The sequence below is a fragment of the Phoenix dactylifera genome, chromosome 15 (genome assembly GCF_009389715.1).
Source record: "Phoenix dactylifera cultivar Barhee BC4 chromosome 15, palm_55x_up_171113_PBpolish2nd_filt_p, whole genome shotgun sequence".
Lineage (NCBI taxonomy): Eukaryota > Viridiplantae > Streptophyta > Magnoliopsida > Arecales > Arecaceae > Phoenix > Phoenix dactylifera.
Genome location: NC_052406.1, coordinates 1,478,277 through 1,496,306, shown reverse-complemented (window position 1 = coordinate 1,496,306; position 18,030 = coordinate 1,478,277). Strand labels below are relative to the sequence as shown.

The window sequence follows — 18,030 nt, the reverse complement described above, 5'->3', positions numbered from 1 at the left end:
ATTGGAGGAAACTTGATATTCTGCCTACCCCCCCCGTGCAGCCAATTCAGTTGAGTTGTGATGCAGAGTTAGATTTGATTGCGCTACGATTCAAGAAGTTAGATGGGGCTTCTCAATTGCAGATGATCAAGAAGTTACGAGAGATTGCAAGTCCAGATAGTACACCTCTTTTAGAGCCTGCAAAACGGAAGACCGGTTCACGTGGGCGCGCTTCACTGAAGGTTGATACGTCTACTCGACGTGACCCGTCTGCGTTTGAGTTGGTTCTATCTGGACAGGATAGTTATTCACCTGGTGTTGAGAAAGTACCATCCGCAATCCATCTACTCAGATTCAAAAGAGACGGCCCAAGCAAAAGGTAAGTACCAAATATTTATTTCCTTACAATAGGTATCACAACGTCTACGGGACGGTCCGTGCCGTGCCGGTATGTCATGTGCCGATACGGGACATGTCGGGACGTGCCGTGCCGAGATGTGCCGATACGGGACATGTCGGGACGTGCCGTGCCGAGATGTGCCGATACGGGATGTGCCGTGCCGAGATGTGCCGATACGGGATGTGCCGTGCCGATGTGCCGATACGGACATGTTCTGCCATTGTTACATATTTTCTATCATTTGATATTATTTGCAGATTTTTCGTACTAGAGCCCAGTCACATACGCCATTATCTATATTGATGCTATTCCTTCTGCCTTGAGACCATACATCCAGCATATCAAGGATGTAAAAGCTGATGGGAATTGCGGATTTAGGGCAATAGCTGACTTACTGGGATTTTGAGAAGATGACTGGGTGCGTGTTAGGAAGGATTTATTGCAAGAGTTGCAATGTCATTCGGACCACTATCGCACATTATATGGTGTGGAAGGGACGATTGCTGAGATCACTCATGCATTATCATATTATGATGATTGTCCACCATATGATAGATGGATGACTATGCCGGACATGGGTCATCTTATAGCATCCTGCTATAATGTTGTCCTATACCATCTCTCGTTGCAACAATGTCTGACCTTCCTACCTCTCCGTTCTGTGCCAGTACCTCTTCTATCCCGCAAAATATCGCTATCGGATTCGTAAATGGAAATCATTTTTGAGGTACTACGTTCACAACACTTGCGAATATTTAATTTTGCTTATTTAATTTTGCTTATTTATAATTTTGTAGCTATTAATATTTCTTATTTCTAATTTGAAGGTGTTCTTTTGCCGGGACATCCCGTTCCGCCAGTAGCGACCAACTGGCGAAAATATCATCTTCCTTGTGCTACCGGATGGGAAAATTCATATGAAGCACAGATTCAACAGTTCAAAGAGAGCATCTCACCTAATGGTATATGGAAGTCGTCGGGCTGCCATCTCTCTACGAAGCCCGAAATCTTATCGATGAATCGATAAGAGCACTGTACTAACTCTACGAGGCCCGACTGCCTCAATAGTGCTCTGAACCTGGTATTTGGTTGGTTTGAAGACCACCACTTCCATTCACCAACCTTGGCAGTATGGTTCATGCACTTTAGTGGAGCTCGTTCCTGTAATATAAATGTATAATTACTACTACTTTATAAAACATCAATAAACAAAATATAATGCTATAACAAATAAACAATACCTGTTGCCTCCAGATGGAAGCTGCTATATGCGTCCTGAAACTGATCAGGACGGACTCATCCTCTGGACCTCCTGGACATGGTCCAACGGACTCATCGTCTTCGCCCCTAGCGGGCATATCATCATGCTCTGACTCAGGAGAGTCCGATGGCATATGAGCAGGCTCGGGAGAAGCAATCCTAGCACGACGTCTCCTAGCTGACGCCGTAGGTCTAACTCTGGCGGGACGGGGATCCATGTCTGAAAATAGAAATTCAATGTTAGGCTATATCAAAGAAAATAATTCAATTGCATACATAAATGTTCGGCACAAAATTCAGCACGGCACGCACCAGAACCCTTCTGTTCGGCTGCACAGTGCCGAACAGAAGGCTTCTGTTCTGCACAGAGCCGAACAGAAGGCTTCTGTTCGGCTGCTCAGAGCCGGACAGAACCATTCTGTTCGGCACTGTGCAGCCGAACAGAAGGCTTCTGTTCGGCACCGTGCAACCGAACAGAAGGCTTCTGTTCGGTTGAGTGTTGCCGCAACAGAGGGCTTCTGTTCAGCCGAACAGAACCCTTCTGTTCGGCGATCCAGTGCCGAACGGAGCACTGGAGGCGGGGGGCGGGGAGCTACCTCGACGTGGTCGTGGAGGCGCCGGCGAGGTGCTCGTTGCTCGGGAGATGGCCGGGGAGGTGGTTCCGGGAGAATGCCGGCGACGAGAGGGAGAAGGGGAGAATGCCGGCGACGAGAGGGAGAAGGGGAACGGGGGGTTTTGGGCAAGGGAGAAGGGGGAGACGGAGGGGGTTTGGCCGCCGGCGAGGTGCTTGAGGTGCTTGAGGCGAAGTTTTTTGGGCGGAAGGGAGAAGCCGGCTGGAGTGGAGTTTTGGAGGGGAAGAGCGGGGTTGGGGGGGGGTTGGGGGTGTAGAGAGCAATTTAGGTGAGGGGTGGGGAGGGTGAAGGGTAATTTAGGATTTTTTATTTTTTTAGGGGTGTCCTTAGCAAATGGGGGGGTGTAGAGAGTATTTAATTTTTTTTAATTTTTGGGGGGTGTCCTGAGCAATCGGGGGGTGTATTTAGAACTACCCGTCCGAGGGCTGCCTCGTGTTCCAAGCGGGAAACTCCGAGACGAATAAAATCCTCATCTTTCGCCTCGTGGAAGAGATAGCGAGCGAGGGCGAGAGAGCGAGGGAGAAGGGAGAAAAGTTTTAGAGCGAAAGGGGGACAAAAAAAGTGGGATTTTTATCCACGAGAGAGCGAGAGAGGGAGGCAATGGAGGACGTGAGACGCACCCACAGCATGGGTCGTGACCCGCGGCTTCTCACGTGAAGGTTGGATCCCTCAGGTGCCGCTTGCCTCCTTGTCTCATATGCGAACTGGGTTAGGTTTAGAGATGTGGTTCTTGTTCTTTGTTTCTGCTGTTCTTGATGATCTCCGAGGGAATGAATGCGCTTAATCTCATATTTTGGATTATTTGTATATAAGCGAATCGTTATGTGGTTTTGTTCTGTTTGGTTTGTTTATTTTCTTTTTTAAATTTTTTTCTTTGAGGGGTTTGGAGTGAGAATACTTTGTGGAAGGGAGAGCCGGCTAATATCGATGGAAGATTACGAGGTTTTTGCTTGCAAGTAGACCAATCTTAAGGTATTCTTTTTATTTTCTAATATTTTTATTTTTTGATTCTGCTCTGTTTTGGATTTTTTAGGATTTTCTGAATGTTTAATCTTTGAAGAAATCTTTGTTATGAATTTATAGATTCGTTCTGTTTTATGGAATTCCAGAGGAATTTAAAAGCTGACCATTCATTTCCTTAACCTTCAACTGCTATCTTAATCTGCTGTCCTAGCATTTATTTACCTTCTGGTCCCTTGATTTTCCTTTGTTCAGTGATGGAATTGATACCTAGTCTTGATGCTACTTTCCTTGTGATCAACTCTTGACCAGTTTGACTTATGTGCTCCCAATTTTTTTTGACATATGCGACAGCATACCATTTAACTCTTTTCACTTTTTTCTTAGTCACCCATTCTTTATTATGATGCTTTTTCTGGGATGATTATAGGTTATTGGCACTTTGAAGTACAATCAGTATTATGGCTCATCTAATTATTATGTAATTCATTTCGATTTTCCTTTTTTGTCAGAACTCGAGAAAGTCGTGGACAATATTCAAGGTTCAATTCCAAAAGTTGAATGGAATTTTGAGGGTATTCATTACTTTGACAATGGGCCACTTACAGTTCAGTACCTATTGTTTTGGACGCATTGAACTTCTGTTTTTGGCCAGGTATATTTTCTTTCTTCCAATTAACACCAATCCTTAAGATTCAACTGCCCTTGTTATTTGGAGCATGTTATGTTTGGCGCATCACAGTTAAAGTTTTAGCACTTGGTGTTAGAACTGTGTTTATTATCTCTGATATTGAAAATATCTCATTTTCATTATGCTCATGTAGCTCATCTTATGCTAACCTTATTAAGATTTTAAGTTGACTATTAATACTGTCTGTTGTGAGGAAGCTGCATCATGCTGTTTGAGCAATTTTTGGAAATTTTAAGGTTTTCATAAGATCCACAGAGGCAGCGTCCTTCCTTTTGGTTATGTAGCCGATATTTAATTAGATGTCATATCCATTTTGTAATTAACATATATTCTCCATAAACCAAGATATCTTTTTTATCTTTTTCCCCAGCTAGTTTTGCAATTCCTCTCCACCTCTTTCATTGACGAACATGCTTGTAGCTCTATACGCTTGTGTCACGTGGAGTAACCTAGTAAAATCAATCAGAATTTGACAAGCTTTGCCTAGTGTAAAGTTGCTGATACGTTTTAACTAAGCACCTTAGTTTGTTCATGTTGTTTCTTCCCACTTTAATAACTCAACAATGCTTGCACCTTTGCTGATTGATTTTCATTTTAGACAAACCTTAAATTGCCCTTGAGAAATATTCAGGCGCTCATTCCTTTGCTTCTTTGGCCTACTCTTGCCATCATACGAAGAATATACTACTATGAGAAATGGCAAGGGCATTATGCTTGCAGAAATGCTTGAAGTGTCTTGGTGGGACCGTATCTGCAACTTTGGAAGAGCAAATTCGAAGAAGCATGGCAATATGTCCATAGATCCAAAAGTGGGCAGTAACTTATATCTGTACAAAGATCAGCAAATTATCCCATTACCTTATCATCATGAGTTATTATCTTTGGCTTGCTCAATGCATTCTTCTTGAATGCAATATTGAGCACAAGGCTGCTTCTTGTTGCTGTCCCTTTACTTGATGTTATAGCATTTTTACTCAAGCCCTAGCTTTAAATAGAACTTTTCTTTTATGCTTCTTCCTGGGTTATCCAGTCCTGTGGTTTCTTCTATTCTAGGTTATAACTTTTTTCCTTCTTGAAGCAACACCTATTGAGCATGCTCCCCTTCTTTGGCTCCTTAGCCCCTTCATCTTCCACCTTCTTCTAATCCTTCATGTCTAAAACTGTTATATCAGACACCTCTTTTTCTCCTTTTCTACACCTAATGTGCTTACTGAAGTTTATCTTACTGATGCTGTCACCCTCACATCACCCTCAAATTCTGGCTATCCATTCACCTTGAATAATGTCACCATGCTTCGGCATGTCATTTTGAGAAGAACCATCACAAACATGATCATTATGGTTTACTCTTTAACAAATTCCTACGGATATTTATGGTCCATTCAGAAACATGCTATTAAGCTCACTCAAACCAGTTGGCACTCCATTCCACATGTGAGAGCTCCCATGTTTGAATTCAGCTGGTGGTATACTCCATGGAGCCTTTTCTTGACATTCATATGGTTTGGACTTTTAATTTTATATTTGACGACTTCAGATTATGATGTGAGCTTGGCATTGATATGTCCCTTTACTTACGCCTCTTTTCCTTTTAATATACTTTCTTCTCTGCTTTGAATATTTGATTGCAGCGTAGAGGTTAATGTATCATGGAAAATGATCTCTGTCCTATATAAGCTGTTGGGATAATGACTACACCGGTACTTCAGAATTGGAAACTGGGTAACCCCTCAGATATGTTTTGGGATGAGGGGGAGTGATTTCTTTTATTTTGGTGAGTGCACTCTTTATATGATGGATGGTTAATTTCAGAACCTGTGATACTGATGGTAAATGAAGTCGTGGGTAATGATGTTATTGTATGTAGTATGGAACATATTATTATGATAAACTTTTATACTCCTCCAGCTGTATCCTTTACCTTTTCCCCCCAAAACTCAGTCTATCCATGGTTTGTTTCCCCACCTTGTAACCAATTTCCAAGCTTCACAGACTGACTACAACCTCTCTATCGGAATAATTTTGCCTCAAGACTTCTCCATAAACTTTCAAGGTCATATGTAATTTGTCTCGAGGACTGTTAACTAGGAGTAGATTCTCAGCAAGGTGGGTGGTAGTTTGAGCAGGGAAAGTGCACCTGCAGCATGCCAAGAACCATGACAATACCAAAACTTCAAATCTTGAAAGTTAAAAAAAAAAGCTTAAAAGGCAAAAAGTCATGTGATCATTTGCCTCATGCTATGATGTAATTTCTTTGACCACAAAGATATTCAGCAGTGCAAAACATATCAAGATGCATGTCTAACTGAATTATGTATATTGAACCCTCTCTTTGCAAATGCACTGTTTTTTTTCCATTTAGTATTCAAAATATCAACGTTTCTTTTGTTTTTTCTTTCTTCCTCTTCTTCTTCCTTTTTTTTTCCCCAATCAACTGTTACTGATTTGATGCTCCAATTACTTATGCTAACCAGATAAGGATTTGAGCTATGATCATTTGGCTTTGGGCTTGAAGGCAGCTTTGCAGAATGACAAATCTGCCCTTGATGCAGATCGTCTGCAGAGTTATACTGGTATCTATTTTATCCTTGAACCTTGACTTCCTGCCAATCATTTAATGTGAATTTTAGCCTTGGGCTTATTTTGGTTATTTTTAAGAAGTTATGTGCACTTGTAATGGTTTTTGCTAGCAATTATTGCATGAGAATTTGTATGTGGCTCTAGAAATGGGAATTAAATTGTCAAAAATGTTAGGCCCTGAACTGCGTGAATTGTTGAAGTGGCCACGCCCACTTCCGCTAGAGGAGGAACGAGTACGGTTGTTGCATGAGGTACTATTGTCTTTGTCCTTTCTTGACAATTCAAAAAATAAAAACTATTTTGCATTTTTTCTTTGAACCATTATCATTGTTCTTCTGTTCGCTGATGTTTGCCTCTTAATCGTCTATCTATTTATGTTTCTTTTAGCTTCATTTTATTTCTTAGATCCTTGGATTAGGGTGTGTTAATCATATTTATCTTTTCTAAATGCAAAGACACTGTTGCTTGCAAAAATAAGTTAATTATTTAAGGAAGTTTCTAGTGCATTTTTATTTCAGCTTTAATTCCTTTCAGGTTGGACTGGAACTGGAGAGAAGCTTTAAGGGTGAGGCAGCTAACCTTGTAAAGTCTTGTGGAAATTCTGCTGTCACTCTAGTAGCACTTGTTGCACGTTACTTTCCAGGTAAGCTTTTCTTGTTGTTTGTGGTTGTCATTTCGTTAAGTCCTGCAGATGACTTCTGAGAAGTTGATTGGTCAGTTCAATGAACTCCAAGTAACAAATTAACCATATTTGCAAGCCTGTATATATCAGATAACATGTAGAAAATTTTGAAAATATTGCAAATTTTAAACTTATAAGACACTTTGCAATATTCTTTTTTGTGAAATAATGAAGCAAACATGCAGACTCAACTGCTCCAAAAGCATTAATGGAAGAAAAAACTTTTTAGATAGGTCTCTTATTGTGTGTATATGGTGCCACTTAACATATATCTTTTAGGCTCTTTACATCCAAGAAATTTCATTAATATTAGAAATTCTTTACTTTCAACTGGCAATCCATATGCTTGTACAAGGATAATGAATTGAATTGTATAATAATATGATGATGTCAAATTTCTGAAATATTCATGACATCATTGACCAAGAATTACAGATGTGGTTTTGTTAAATGTTTTTGTAGCATTTTTTACAAATCAAATATTGTTTTTATATGATGAAGTGCAAGGTTCGTCGTCTCAATACCGGACCCCGTACTGGTACAATACTAACACAGTGTCGGTATAGTATGGTATGAAAATTTTTGACATACCGAATGTCGGTACGCTACCCGTACTAGATATCCGTATCAAACCGGGTACGGTACGGTATGCCCCGTATCGCTCGGTTCGGATCGGTACGGCGTACCCTGATGAAGTGTGTTTGTAGAAGATTTTTACATAGGTTTTTCAGGATATAGTGATTTTTGGAAATTTATTTTTGTTGTTTTGGGATCATTGTAACATGCATCTGTGTAAATGCTATTTTTTATTGAACGATATACATAGCTGCTGCTCTTTTGTCACTTGTTTCCATATTGATTTTTCATGAGATAACCATCAGTGCTTTCTACTTAGCTCTATTTTAAGGTAACTGGAGAATGAATCCATGACCTCAAGGTCAAAAATACTCTTGCCAAACATCTGATGTTTGGAATGATAGGAATCTTCGAGGCTTTGATAGGAATATCAAACAGTGGAACATGATATATGGAGTCAATTTAGATGCCTGAGAGAAGGATTCAGTTTGGAAATTTACTATTAAGCAAATTATTATGTATTTCACTCTAATCTAGTTTTATATTTCAAGTGTCCTCTTTCTTGTGAAATAACATGAGCATTGTTCTCTCTTGCATTTATAATTTCCATATTATGTCTTGCAACTGTAGTCATTATTTTTCCCCCTTTGTTGATTTAATTATATTATTAAGTTGGTTTTAATCCCATTACCTGAAAGCCTAAAATATTATTATTAGTTGCGCTACATGCTCAAAACTTTCTTTTCTTGAGTCTAATTTGTAGATAACATTTTGCTGCATGCATTTTTATCTGTTTACATTTTTGGTGTAAAATGTTGTCATACCTCTGGTATATTTTAAGCTAGGTTTTCGAGATCATTCATTATACAAGGGTCACCAGGTTTTCTTATATAAAAGGGCACAAATTTTTGCTGCTGATTTATGGGGTGCCTTCAAGGGTCAAGGATATGGAAGATTCTACGACATGAGCTCCATTACAATATTTGCAGACTATATCATCCCTGCTGTACTCAGGCAGAATGGTGTGCTGAAATATAGTTCAGCCTTATCTAGCTCTATTGATTCTAATGATGAAATAGCTCCTGGTAGTGAGGAGGAAGTAGAGATACGTGCTTGCACTATTCATGCTGTGGAAAAAATGAGAGAACTAATTGAATCAAAATTCAGGAAGCAGGTATACCAATTTATTGTTCTAGTTCTTGTTTTTGAATGTGTGATGTCTCCTGTTAAGCATATATTGCATGCTTGGTATGCTTTAGTTTAGTCCAACTAAAGTACTTCATGAGGTAATTTTTTTTCTTATCATGTAAAGTGAACAAATGCCACATACATTGAGATTGCAAATGGCGCTTGCCTCTCTTTAAAAAGACCACTCTTCAAATTTTATATTTCAATATGAGAGATGTTGCAGTAGTAATTTAAATAAAGATAGAAATAAGGTAGGTTGATAAAGCACAAGAAAACTATTCCATACCTTGGCTCAAAAAAATAAAGGTGGCTAGCGTCCAGGAATTTGTGTCTGCTGATTTACCCTATAGAAGTCAAGTCCAGAACTGCATGAAAAGCTAAAACTTCTTGAAAATACAATTCCATAGATTTTTATTTTGTTTTCTTCCCCCTCATAAAGCCAATGGATCCCTGGGTATGGATCCATAGTATTTCCAGGTGTGATGGTGTTGGTAGTTGGTGCTGGGTATTACGAAAGATAGCTGGGTCAGTACTTGATGAACTCATATGTCACCACCCATCTTTCTTTCCTAATATTGGGAGTCAAACCCCATCCCTATAAATTTTGATCTCTTCTAATGAAGAGTTAGTCAGCCATAGAAAAGAATTGGCCGGTAGCTTCTAGATAAAAAGAGTAGCCGTTTCTGTGTCTTTTAATTCTTGGGCAACATATCTCACAGAATATGAATTTTGTGAACACTATAATTCTTGGGTAGCAAAAAGACTTAAGACTTCTCAAAAAAAAATTAGAAGGGTCGTTTTGCTGAAGGTTTGAGGTGCTGTCAGCTGTGTAGCCTCAGCATGAGTGATGCATTCAGTCTTGGGGTTCTTATCACCAAAACCAAGGTGAAATCAAAATGGTCCTGATTTGAATTCTGTTGAATAGTTGCAGTTCACTTAGGAAAAAAAAATATTGAGCTTATTTAGTATGCTACTTTATTTTACATATTCTATCACAATTGTATTGGGTTTGATATCTACTTTGCTCTTAGCATTACAGGAGAATTGACACTAAAATAAACTTGGGTTTGATATCTACTTTATTCATAGTATTAATTTTTAAAGTAGATGCACTAGCTAGTCTCCAAATGGATCTTCTTTTGCAGGTGCTGAGTGTAGAAATGGATCTTTGGCTCTGGTCCTGTGGTGTTCAGAACCCTTCTTTGCAGCATCATCGCACACTTTCGATATACTATTGAGTAAATCAGAAGCTGCATACTATGGTCATGACTAGTTTCTCTATCCTGTGAAGACAGATTGGAGTTTCTTGTCGAATTTTTATGGCTAGACATGTCTTTAACATCTTGGAGCTGTCCTGCAGGGGCAAATTTTGAAGGAATCAATGTTTTGAAACTAACATTTTGCTAAATAGTAAGTCTGGAAGGGCAGGAAATTTATGGTTATGTAATGAAAAAGAACACTCACTTGATTTATTTGCCAATGACCCCAAAACTGATGAAAGACTCTGATCACTTGAAGTACCAATTAAAGTATTCAAATATGCAGGTCAAGGGGCTTGCTCCTGGCCATAGTTAAACTTGTAAAGGAAAGCTAACAGTAAATTTAATTTAGAAACAATGATAGAAAGAGCAAAACCCAGATGAATTATTTAGAATATGATATGCCACAAATGGCTAAACTCTAAGATTAGTTTATATTTTCCTTATATTGTAAATTCAATTCTTGGAAAGAGCCATATTCTGTCTCCATGATCCTAGCTAGAAAAACTGCATAATGGAACAAGCATTCAGGTGATCTGCCCGACGTAGCAAAGAAATTCAGTCAACATAAATTTCTTGACTATGGTTAATCTAATTTTACAAGGCAGATTTATTAACAAATTAATTATGGTACTTATTTTTATTGAACCATAATAAATCCATATAGCTAAAAAATTTGAATTCTGTTAATGAATGCTGGAAAAAAAAAATCAGCCAAGGGTTCTTTTTTTCATATGCATCTTTATAAATATCTGAAATTATGTGTATATCTTCATGAATTTTATATTTTTATATTTACCCTTATAAGTTATATTCTTTTTGTATGTCCATCCTGCAGTCAACATGGGATCCAATGCGATCAAGAAACGAGCTGTTTAAAATTGAAATAACCTAGACTAAAATTAATAGGGTAAGATGTGCAAAAAGAAAACATCTATAAAGGTAAAAAAAAAATTGCTGAATTAGTTGCTGGTTAAGCAGACTTTGATATTGAGGGTAGATATGTGATAAGAAATAATTTCTAAAGATATATATGAAAATAGCGATTTATAAGAGTACAAATGCAATTTCAAATATTTATAAGGATATGCACGTAAGAAATCTTTTTAATTTCAAGAGAATCCTTCTTTATTTATGCTTTAATGGAATGCTAAAAGAGTTGTTTTGCTAAATAAAGCTAGGTAAATAGATTTTATCAAGGATTCCAAGTTATTCCCAAACCAGATGAGGCCTTCTTTTTTTTTTTTTTTTTTGATACAACGATTGCTCACCCTATTCTAGTATAGGTACAACCAGCAGTCAATCTATAGAATCCCTTCGAAGTGCTGTGTTGCATAGGATGCAACCCAATCGGCAACCCTATTTATCTCTCTATACATATGCACTACTTGAAAGTCATTATAGTCTCTCACCATCCGCCTGATGTCACCGAGTAAGAGACTCACATCCCCCCTCTGCCCCTCCTCGTACAGCCAATCGATCACCGTGGTCGAGTCGCCCTCAAGGATGATATGCTTCGCTTTTAGTCGCCGTCTCGCGTAGGAGATACTTTTCCATGCTGCTCTAAGCTCCGCCCCTAAAACTGACAGTCCATTTGTGCTTTGCCTGCCTGCAACAATTACCTGTGAGTCGTAACTTCTGATCACAAAATCCACTTCTACTCTATCTCCATCACCAATCGCACTACCATTAAAGTTCACCTTGAGATGACCAAAGGTGGGGACTCCCATAAAACAAAAACGAACCTAAGCGCTGAGTCAGCAAGGTGAGAGTCTCAAATGTCCCCGACCATCCTAGATGAAACTATCTCTATGGCCCTAATGGCCTCAGCAGCCTAAATAAGAGCCCTTTCTACAACATGCCTCGGTGCCTCCCATCTGTTGTCAAACACCCAAGCATTCCTATCCATCCATACCTGATACGCCAAGTAGGCACTTATCACCCCCCAAGCTGCCCTTCTCAGACTCTGCATAGCCTCCCTCATCTAATGGAGAAGGTCCTCAGTTAATCGAGTAGTCTAGGACCAGGCCAAGGCAGCCAACTCTAGATCTGCACCGCCATTGGACATCCAAGTAAAGCATGGCTAATGGACTCCTCATCCGGACACCATTCATAGCTCGGCGTAATTCTAACATCCCTCCTTGTTAACACGCTCCTGGTTGGAAGACACCCCCATGCCACTTTCCATAGGAATAGGGCCATCTGAGGATGTATTCGCATCCTCCAGATCCATCTACCATCCAACTACCTAGTAGCCTCTCCTCCCATCACCACCTGCAAGTCGGCGGCCCGCACTCTAGACCTATCTGTAGCTACGCACATCAGCCTCTCTGTCCTACCTTCCATCCATCGACAACAGAGCGGCCAAGACCCTTGAAGGTGCCAATATTGAACCTACTGTGCACTGGGACGACATCCAACCCACTTTCCCGATGGAGCCAAGCCCACTCAATCTTTAGGGAGCTGGGACAATTTGGGACCTTTGGAGATCAAAATCCCATCATTGCCAGACCTGTCCCTGGACTAAAATGAAGTCCAGTTACAAAGAAGGTTGGGCCAACTAAATTGCCAACCGACACCCAACCCAGACGGCCCAACTTGTGACTAATCTAAAAAGTTTGATGGATCATGATTATAAGCTACAACACGGGCTAAGTTTGGGCCGAAAGATAGAAAGTCTGGCTCAAACTGTGTTGGGTTGGCCAAGCCTCTATTTGAACTTGACCCAATTTGAACATTGAGTTGTTACCGTCAATCTAAGCCCCCCCAAGTTAGATTGCTTGTTGGGCCAACGTGAAAGAAACTACCGTACGGCTTGAATAAATTTTGAGGTAGCCAATCCAAATTGCAGCCATGGGAAAGACCAAAGGAATCTCTCGTTGATTATAAAATAGATGCAAGGAAGCTTTTGTTGAGCTAGCAGGTTGCAGGTCGCCCTTATTTAGGAAATCTTAAATGTGGAAGGCTCTCTTCTTCCTCCCGTCTTATTGACTCAGCCATTGCTGCCAAGTCTCTTGTAAAGTTTGTACCCCTTTTCCGTAGTTTGTCCTCCACATGTTATATCTTTGAGACTTGTGGTTTCATGGATGAGCCTCGGAGGTTCTGGTTCAAATCATTAGTGCCAGTTTGGTTTCGGCACTTCGCCAGATTTCCCGAGACATGTAGTCATGAAATAAAACCTAAGTGGGTCAGCATTACTATTTACTGCGACGATATAGGTCGAGCATATTATGTGGACTGCTAGGGTCAGATTGTAGTTCTTATTAGCTTGTTGTCATGTAATAGGGGTGTACCAACCAAGGTTGCTAGTTGGTTCAATTGGCAGCTTTGTATCAAAAATTCAGGCATCATGATGTTTTAGACAGACCTCTAATGATATAACTTGGCTACATTGTATCTACATGCCTTCACTATTATAATGCAAATTATTTCAAGTCCCAAATCTTTGCTTATACTTGAATATTGCAACCTGTCTCTCCATAAGGGCACTGCACACGCACACTTCTGAGCTTCTGTCTGTACCTAAACTCTAAAATTTGTCTGCAAGGGACTCTTGTGCATGCCCTTTTTTAATAGAAGTATTGTTTGATCCTTTTCTTTTTGTTTTTTAATAAAAATTGAGATCAGTTAGCTCAGCTCTTGAGGTAGAGAAATCAAATGAGTAGACTATATAAAAAGTGGGAGTTCATTTATCAAATAGGGGATCAAATCCACTAATTCTTCCTTTTTCATGTGGATCAGTGGTCACCATCTTTGGTGCTTTCTCTTATTCAACATGCCGACCATTAGTTTAAGCTCAATTGAGGCTTTTGGGCTCTGAGTTTTCATAGGGATATACATGTTAAATTTGAGAGGGCTTACAAGTGTCAATTTGCTGCTTGGTATGCTAAGTGAGAGACATTCTGCATACTTGTGGCCGTAATTGTGAGTTCTGGGGCACAAACATTTTGTTTGGTAGTCAAGCTCATAGATATGCTTATATTGAACAAAAATGCTCTTTGATAACAATGGAACGAAAAACCTACTCCTTAAAAATTGAACATAAAGGCTTGATTTTAGGTAGACAATGATGTAAGCCCTCACCAATATGCACATTTGGCTTGATGGTGACAGTAGATGTTTCCATTCCAAATGTGGATATTGGCTCTCTGAACAAACATTCATATTCTCATTTACTAGACATACAGATTTCTTCGAGCAAGAGAATGCACATTCCCTCAAATCCTTCCAAAAAGAAGCAGCAATAGGCCGGGTTTCCAGGGGCCTATTTTATCTTATTAGGTTGTATATGATCACATATGCCTAGCCTGATCTGAAAATATGGTTCCGGGTTGTCTCGAATTTGCTAGCTGGTCAACCTTTGTCTTGCACCAAGATGCATGGCTTGACCTGCTTACTGACTTTAATGAACCTTTGATCTTTGCTAAATCCGCTGCTCACTTTTAATGCAACCATATGAATTTAGCTTACTAAAAAAGTTTGAGAAGATTTTAGTAGAAACCATCTTCTGGAGATATATATTTTTAATAAGAAGGAAATATCTCAAGTTTCTAATAACACAAGCAAGTGCAGTTGTTTTGTTAAGTTTTGCCATAATAATCCTATATGACACTGGAGATCACTTATGTTCTACTCATACTGTTTCACTTGAGAGTGTTTAATTAAACATGAGTCATTAAACCTGCAGATCTAAAAGTGCTCGACTTGCAAACAACCTGCAAGCAAACTTGATATGCCTAAAGCTTATTGTATGTGTAGATTATTTGAATGATGCAATGAATATGTTAGGGGCCTAAACTGATGATCGAAGGCACAAATGCAAATTATGGTGGTGCTGACGCTGAAAACAAACTGCAATGCTTAAATAAAGCAAGAAATTTATAAGCCGCAGGTATAAAAAGTAAGTGCACCTGGTGGGGATTGTACTCGCCATCCCTATCCCATGAACAAGCTCGTGCCTGTCACCGAGACGGGATTCCAATAATTGAGGGAACCCTTCCCACTCTCAACTTGTTCAAAGAGAATATATCATTGTCCCCCCATGGTGTTACCTCCATCATGGACTCCACGGCTCATCCTCGTCCTCTCGACAGAGGAAAAGGCATTGGGACCACAGCCAAAGGTTCTAGAGGATAAAAATAGATAGGTACCATGTACATCCAGTACAGGAGAGTATATATTTGCATCTAGCCGCCTGACTAACTTCGAATTTTTATATTAAACCCCCTTATATCTATTTCGCTGAGACTAAAACCTAGGGTTCAATCTTTCTGAAAGCGGCATTTAATTTGTTCAGTTAATGTCGTGTGACATCTTTCAGACTGGGTATGTCTTTCGGGAGATGGACAGAGCTTCTGACTCCTTTGCTGCTTATCGTCTTAGAGAAAATTTGGATCTATTTTGTATATATCTCTCCACCGTTATCGAGTATTTTATCCCTTAACGCAGTAAGTAGCACTCATGCAAGATTAGTGTAAGCTGCCGGTGTACCCCCTCCAAAAAAAAAAAAAAAAAATATTTTTCGGTTAGATGACATAAAGAAGAGTTGGGAGATTTTTTATTGGTTAATGTTAAGATAAGGATCCTACCACCGGGTCATCAAGATCTAAAAGAATCTTATGAGCAATAGGATTTGGCTCTTTCTTCAGCCAATGCTTGATGAAGCTTTAAGTTAATAGATAAGACTCTATCAAGCTCTTAAGAACGATGGACCGTCATACCTACAATCCAGTGAGCATTTTTTTTTTATATGTTTCTTCGTCATATTATAAATGACCGTCTATGATATGGATGGAACAACCAAATAACTTGGATATGAGTAGGCCTATGAAAAAAACAGCTGTGATAGGTGGGTGTTAAGTAAAGTTTGCACTTGGCCATTCCTGAAGCACCACATCATCTCCAGTTTGGAAATCTCCCACACAAAAAATATTTCAGAGGTCATTAGCCTTTTCCATAGAGCAGATGAATGGTTGGAAACAAGGGATCTATCTAAGTATTAGAAGCAGTTTGAGGGGCTACTTGCAAAGAAAGGAGATTTCACGCCACTCGGCTGTCAACAGGTGGACGGGATTCTTAGGCCAAATACTAAAAGCTAGTATCTTCTTTTCAAATTTAAAACTATGAGGGGGCTTTAATTGAAGAAGACCAATTTAAAAAATAGGAATAAGGTACGACTCTTCGGCGCATCGCTAATCACACCCCAGGGAAATCGGACGGTGGAGAGGGGGACCAGCCGCGGAAACACGGGGCCGCCCCCGCACCCCAGGTCCTTGGAACTTAATCCCCCCACGGCCCACGCGTTTAACCCCAACCCCAAGGCGGTAACCCGAGCACCATTCCCCACGTCTGCCTCAACACCAGGATCGAGTTAGGCTAACCCCGGTGACTCTTATATATCGCCCCACCCCCCGCTTCTCCCTTGTACCACCTCCTTCTCCTCCCTTTCTATCGTCATTCCTTGCTCTCCAAGTAACTCGAAGAAAAAATAATTTTTTTTTCACAAAATAGTTAAGAGGGAGTGAGAGATAGGAGAAACAGCTCTGACCTGTGTGGGGGAAATCTCCGCCGATCTAGGCTTAGGGTTTTGTTGCGTCTCCGGAGACCGGAAGGCCGGTTGATGAGATCTCGCCGCCGAGAGAGGAGGGGAGGATGAGCTGCAATGGCTGCCGAATTCTCCGGAAGGGGTGCAGCGAGGCCTGCATTCTCCGGCCGTGTCTCCAGTGGATCGAGAGTCCCGAGGCCCAGGGGCATGCCACTGTCTTCGTCGCCAAATTCTTCGGCCGCGCCGGCCTCGTGTCTTTCATCTCCGCCGTCCCCGAGCCCCAGCGTCCTGGTTTTCCTCCGAACCCCAACCAGTTCACAAGCTTTCGATCCCCGGTCTCCGATCGATTTGATGCCAAGTTGTTTCTAACCTCCTTTTTTTGATCTTTAGCTTTGTTCCAGTCGCTGCTGTTCGAAGCGTGCGGGCGGACGATCAACCCGGTGAACGGCGCCGTGGGGCTGCTGTGGAGCGGGAACTGGCACCTCTGCTGGGCGGCTGTGGAGACGGTGCTCCGCGGCGGGACGCTCCGGCCGCTGCCGGACCTCGACGATGCCGCGGAGGCCGGTCTCTATGCCCGGCCGAGGGCGGCGGCGTGGTCCTCCGCGGTCAAGTGGCGAAAGGCCGCCCCCACCAACAACGTGCCGGCGCCGCCCTGCGATCTGGACCTCTGCCTGACGCCCCGGTCCCCGGCCGCGGCGCGGGAGGAGAAGCAGCTGAGGCCGGAGACGCCGTCGATGACGTCCGAGGGGTCCGTGACGACGAGCGGCGAGAGCGGCGGCGATCGCCAGCCACGCCTCCTCAACCTCTTCGTCTGAGACGAGATTTTGATCGGAATTATGTCGGTGGTCCACAACCTCTTCGTCTGAGATGAGATTTCGATCGGAGTTATGTCGTTGCTGTGGGGGTTTCGATGCCCCGGTGAAAATTTTCGAGTTCCTATTGGTAGTCGGCTGGGCTTTTTATTTGGCTGTCTTCTTATTTTTCCTCTTGTAAGCGGTGACTGTACCGCTCTTTTCCCCTGACTATGAAGTGTATTATCCCTAATTAAATTAAATAAATAAAAACCTTTTATTTTACCTCGCCTGTGTTTTATTTCTCTTTTTTTTCCGTGGATTTCGATTACTCGTGGAATTGAGGAAAAGAATAGGGGAATGGGCGGATCCGGTGCTCCGCCGACCGGGGCCTGGAAAGGGCACGCTTTGGCACCGCGCCGCGTCGGGGGTGACGCGGCACGGGACCACGTCCACCTCCACTCAAGTGTCTTTGAGGCCACAGTGGC

The 18,030-nt window shown here is 41.2% G+C and overlaps 1 protein-coding gene across 1 annotated transcript; it reads left to right on the top strand.

Annotated features, from left to right (window-relative positions):
- The first annotated feature begins 16,625 nt into the window (after positions 1-16,625).
- On the top strand, positions 16,626-17,827 carry LOC103714944 (LOB domain-containing protein 38-like). The gene is made up of 2 exons (XM_008802426.4): positions 16,626-17,042; positions 17,142-17,827. Exons 1-2 carry the CDS (start codon positions 16,859-16,861, stop codon positions 17,564-17,566), a joined length of 609 nt encoding a protein of 202 aa, XP_008800648.1. The 5' UTR covers positions 16,626-16,858; the 3' UTR covers positions 17,567-17,827.
- The last annotated feature ends 203 nt before the right edge of the window (positions 17,828-18,030 follow it).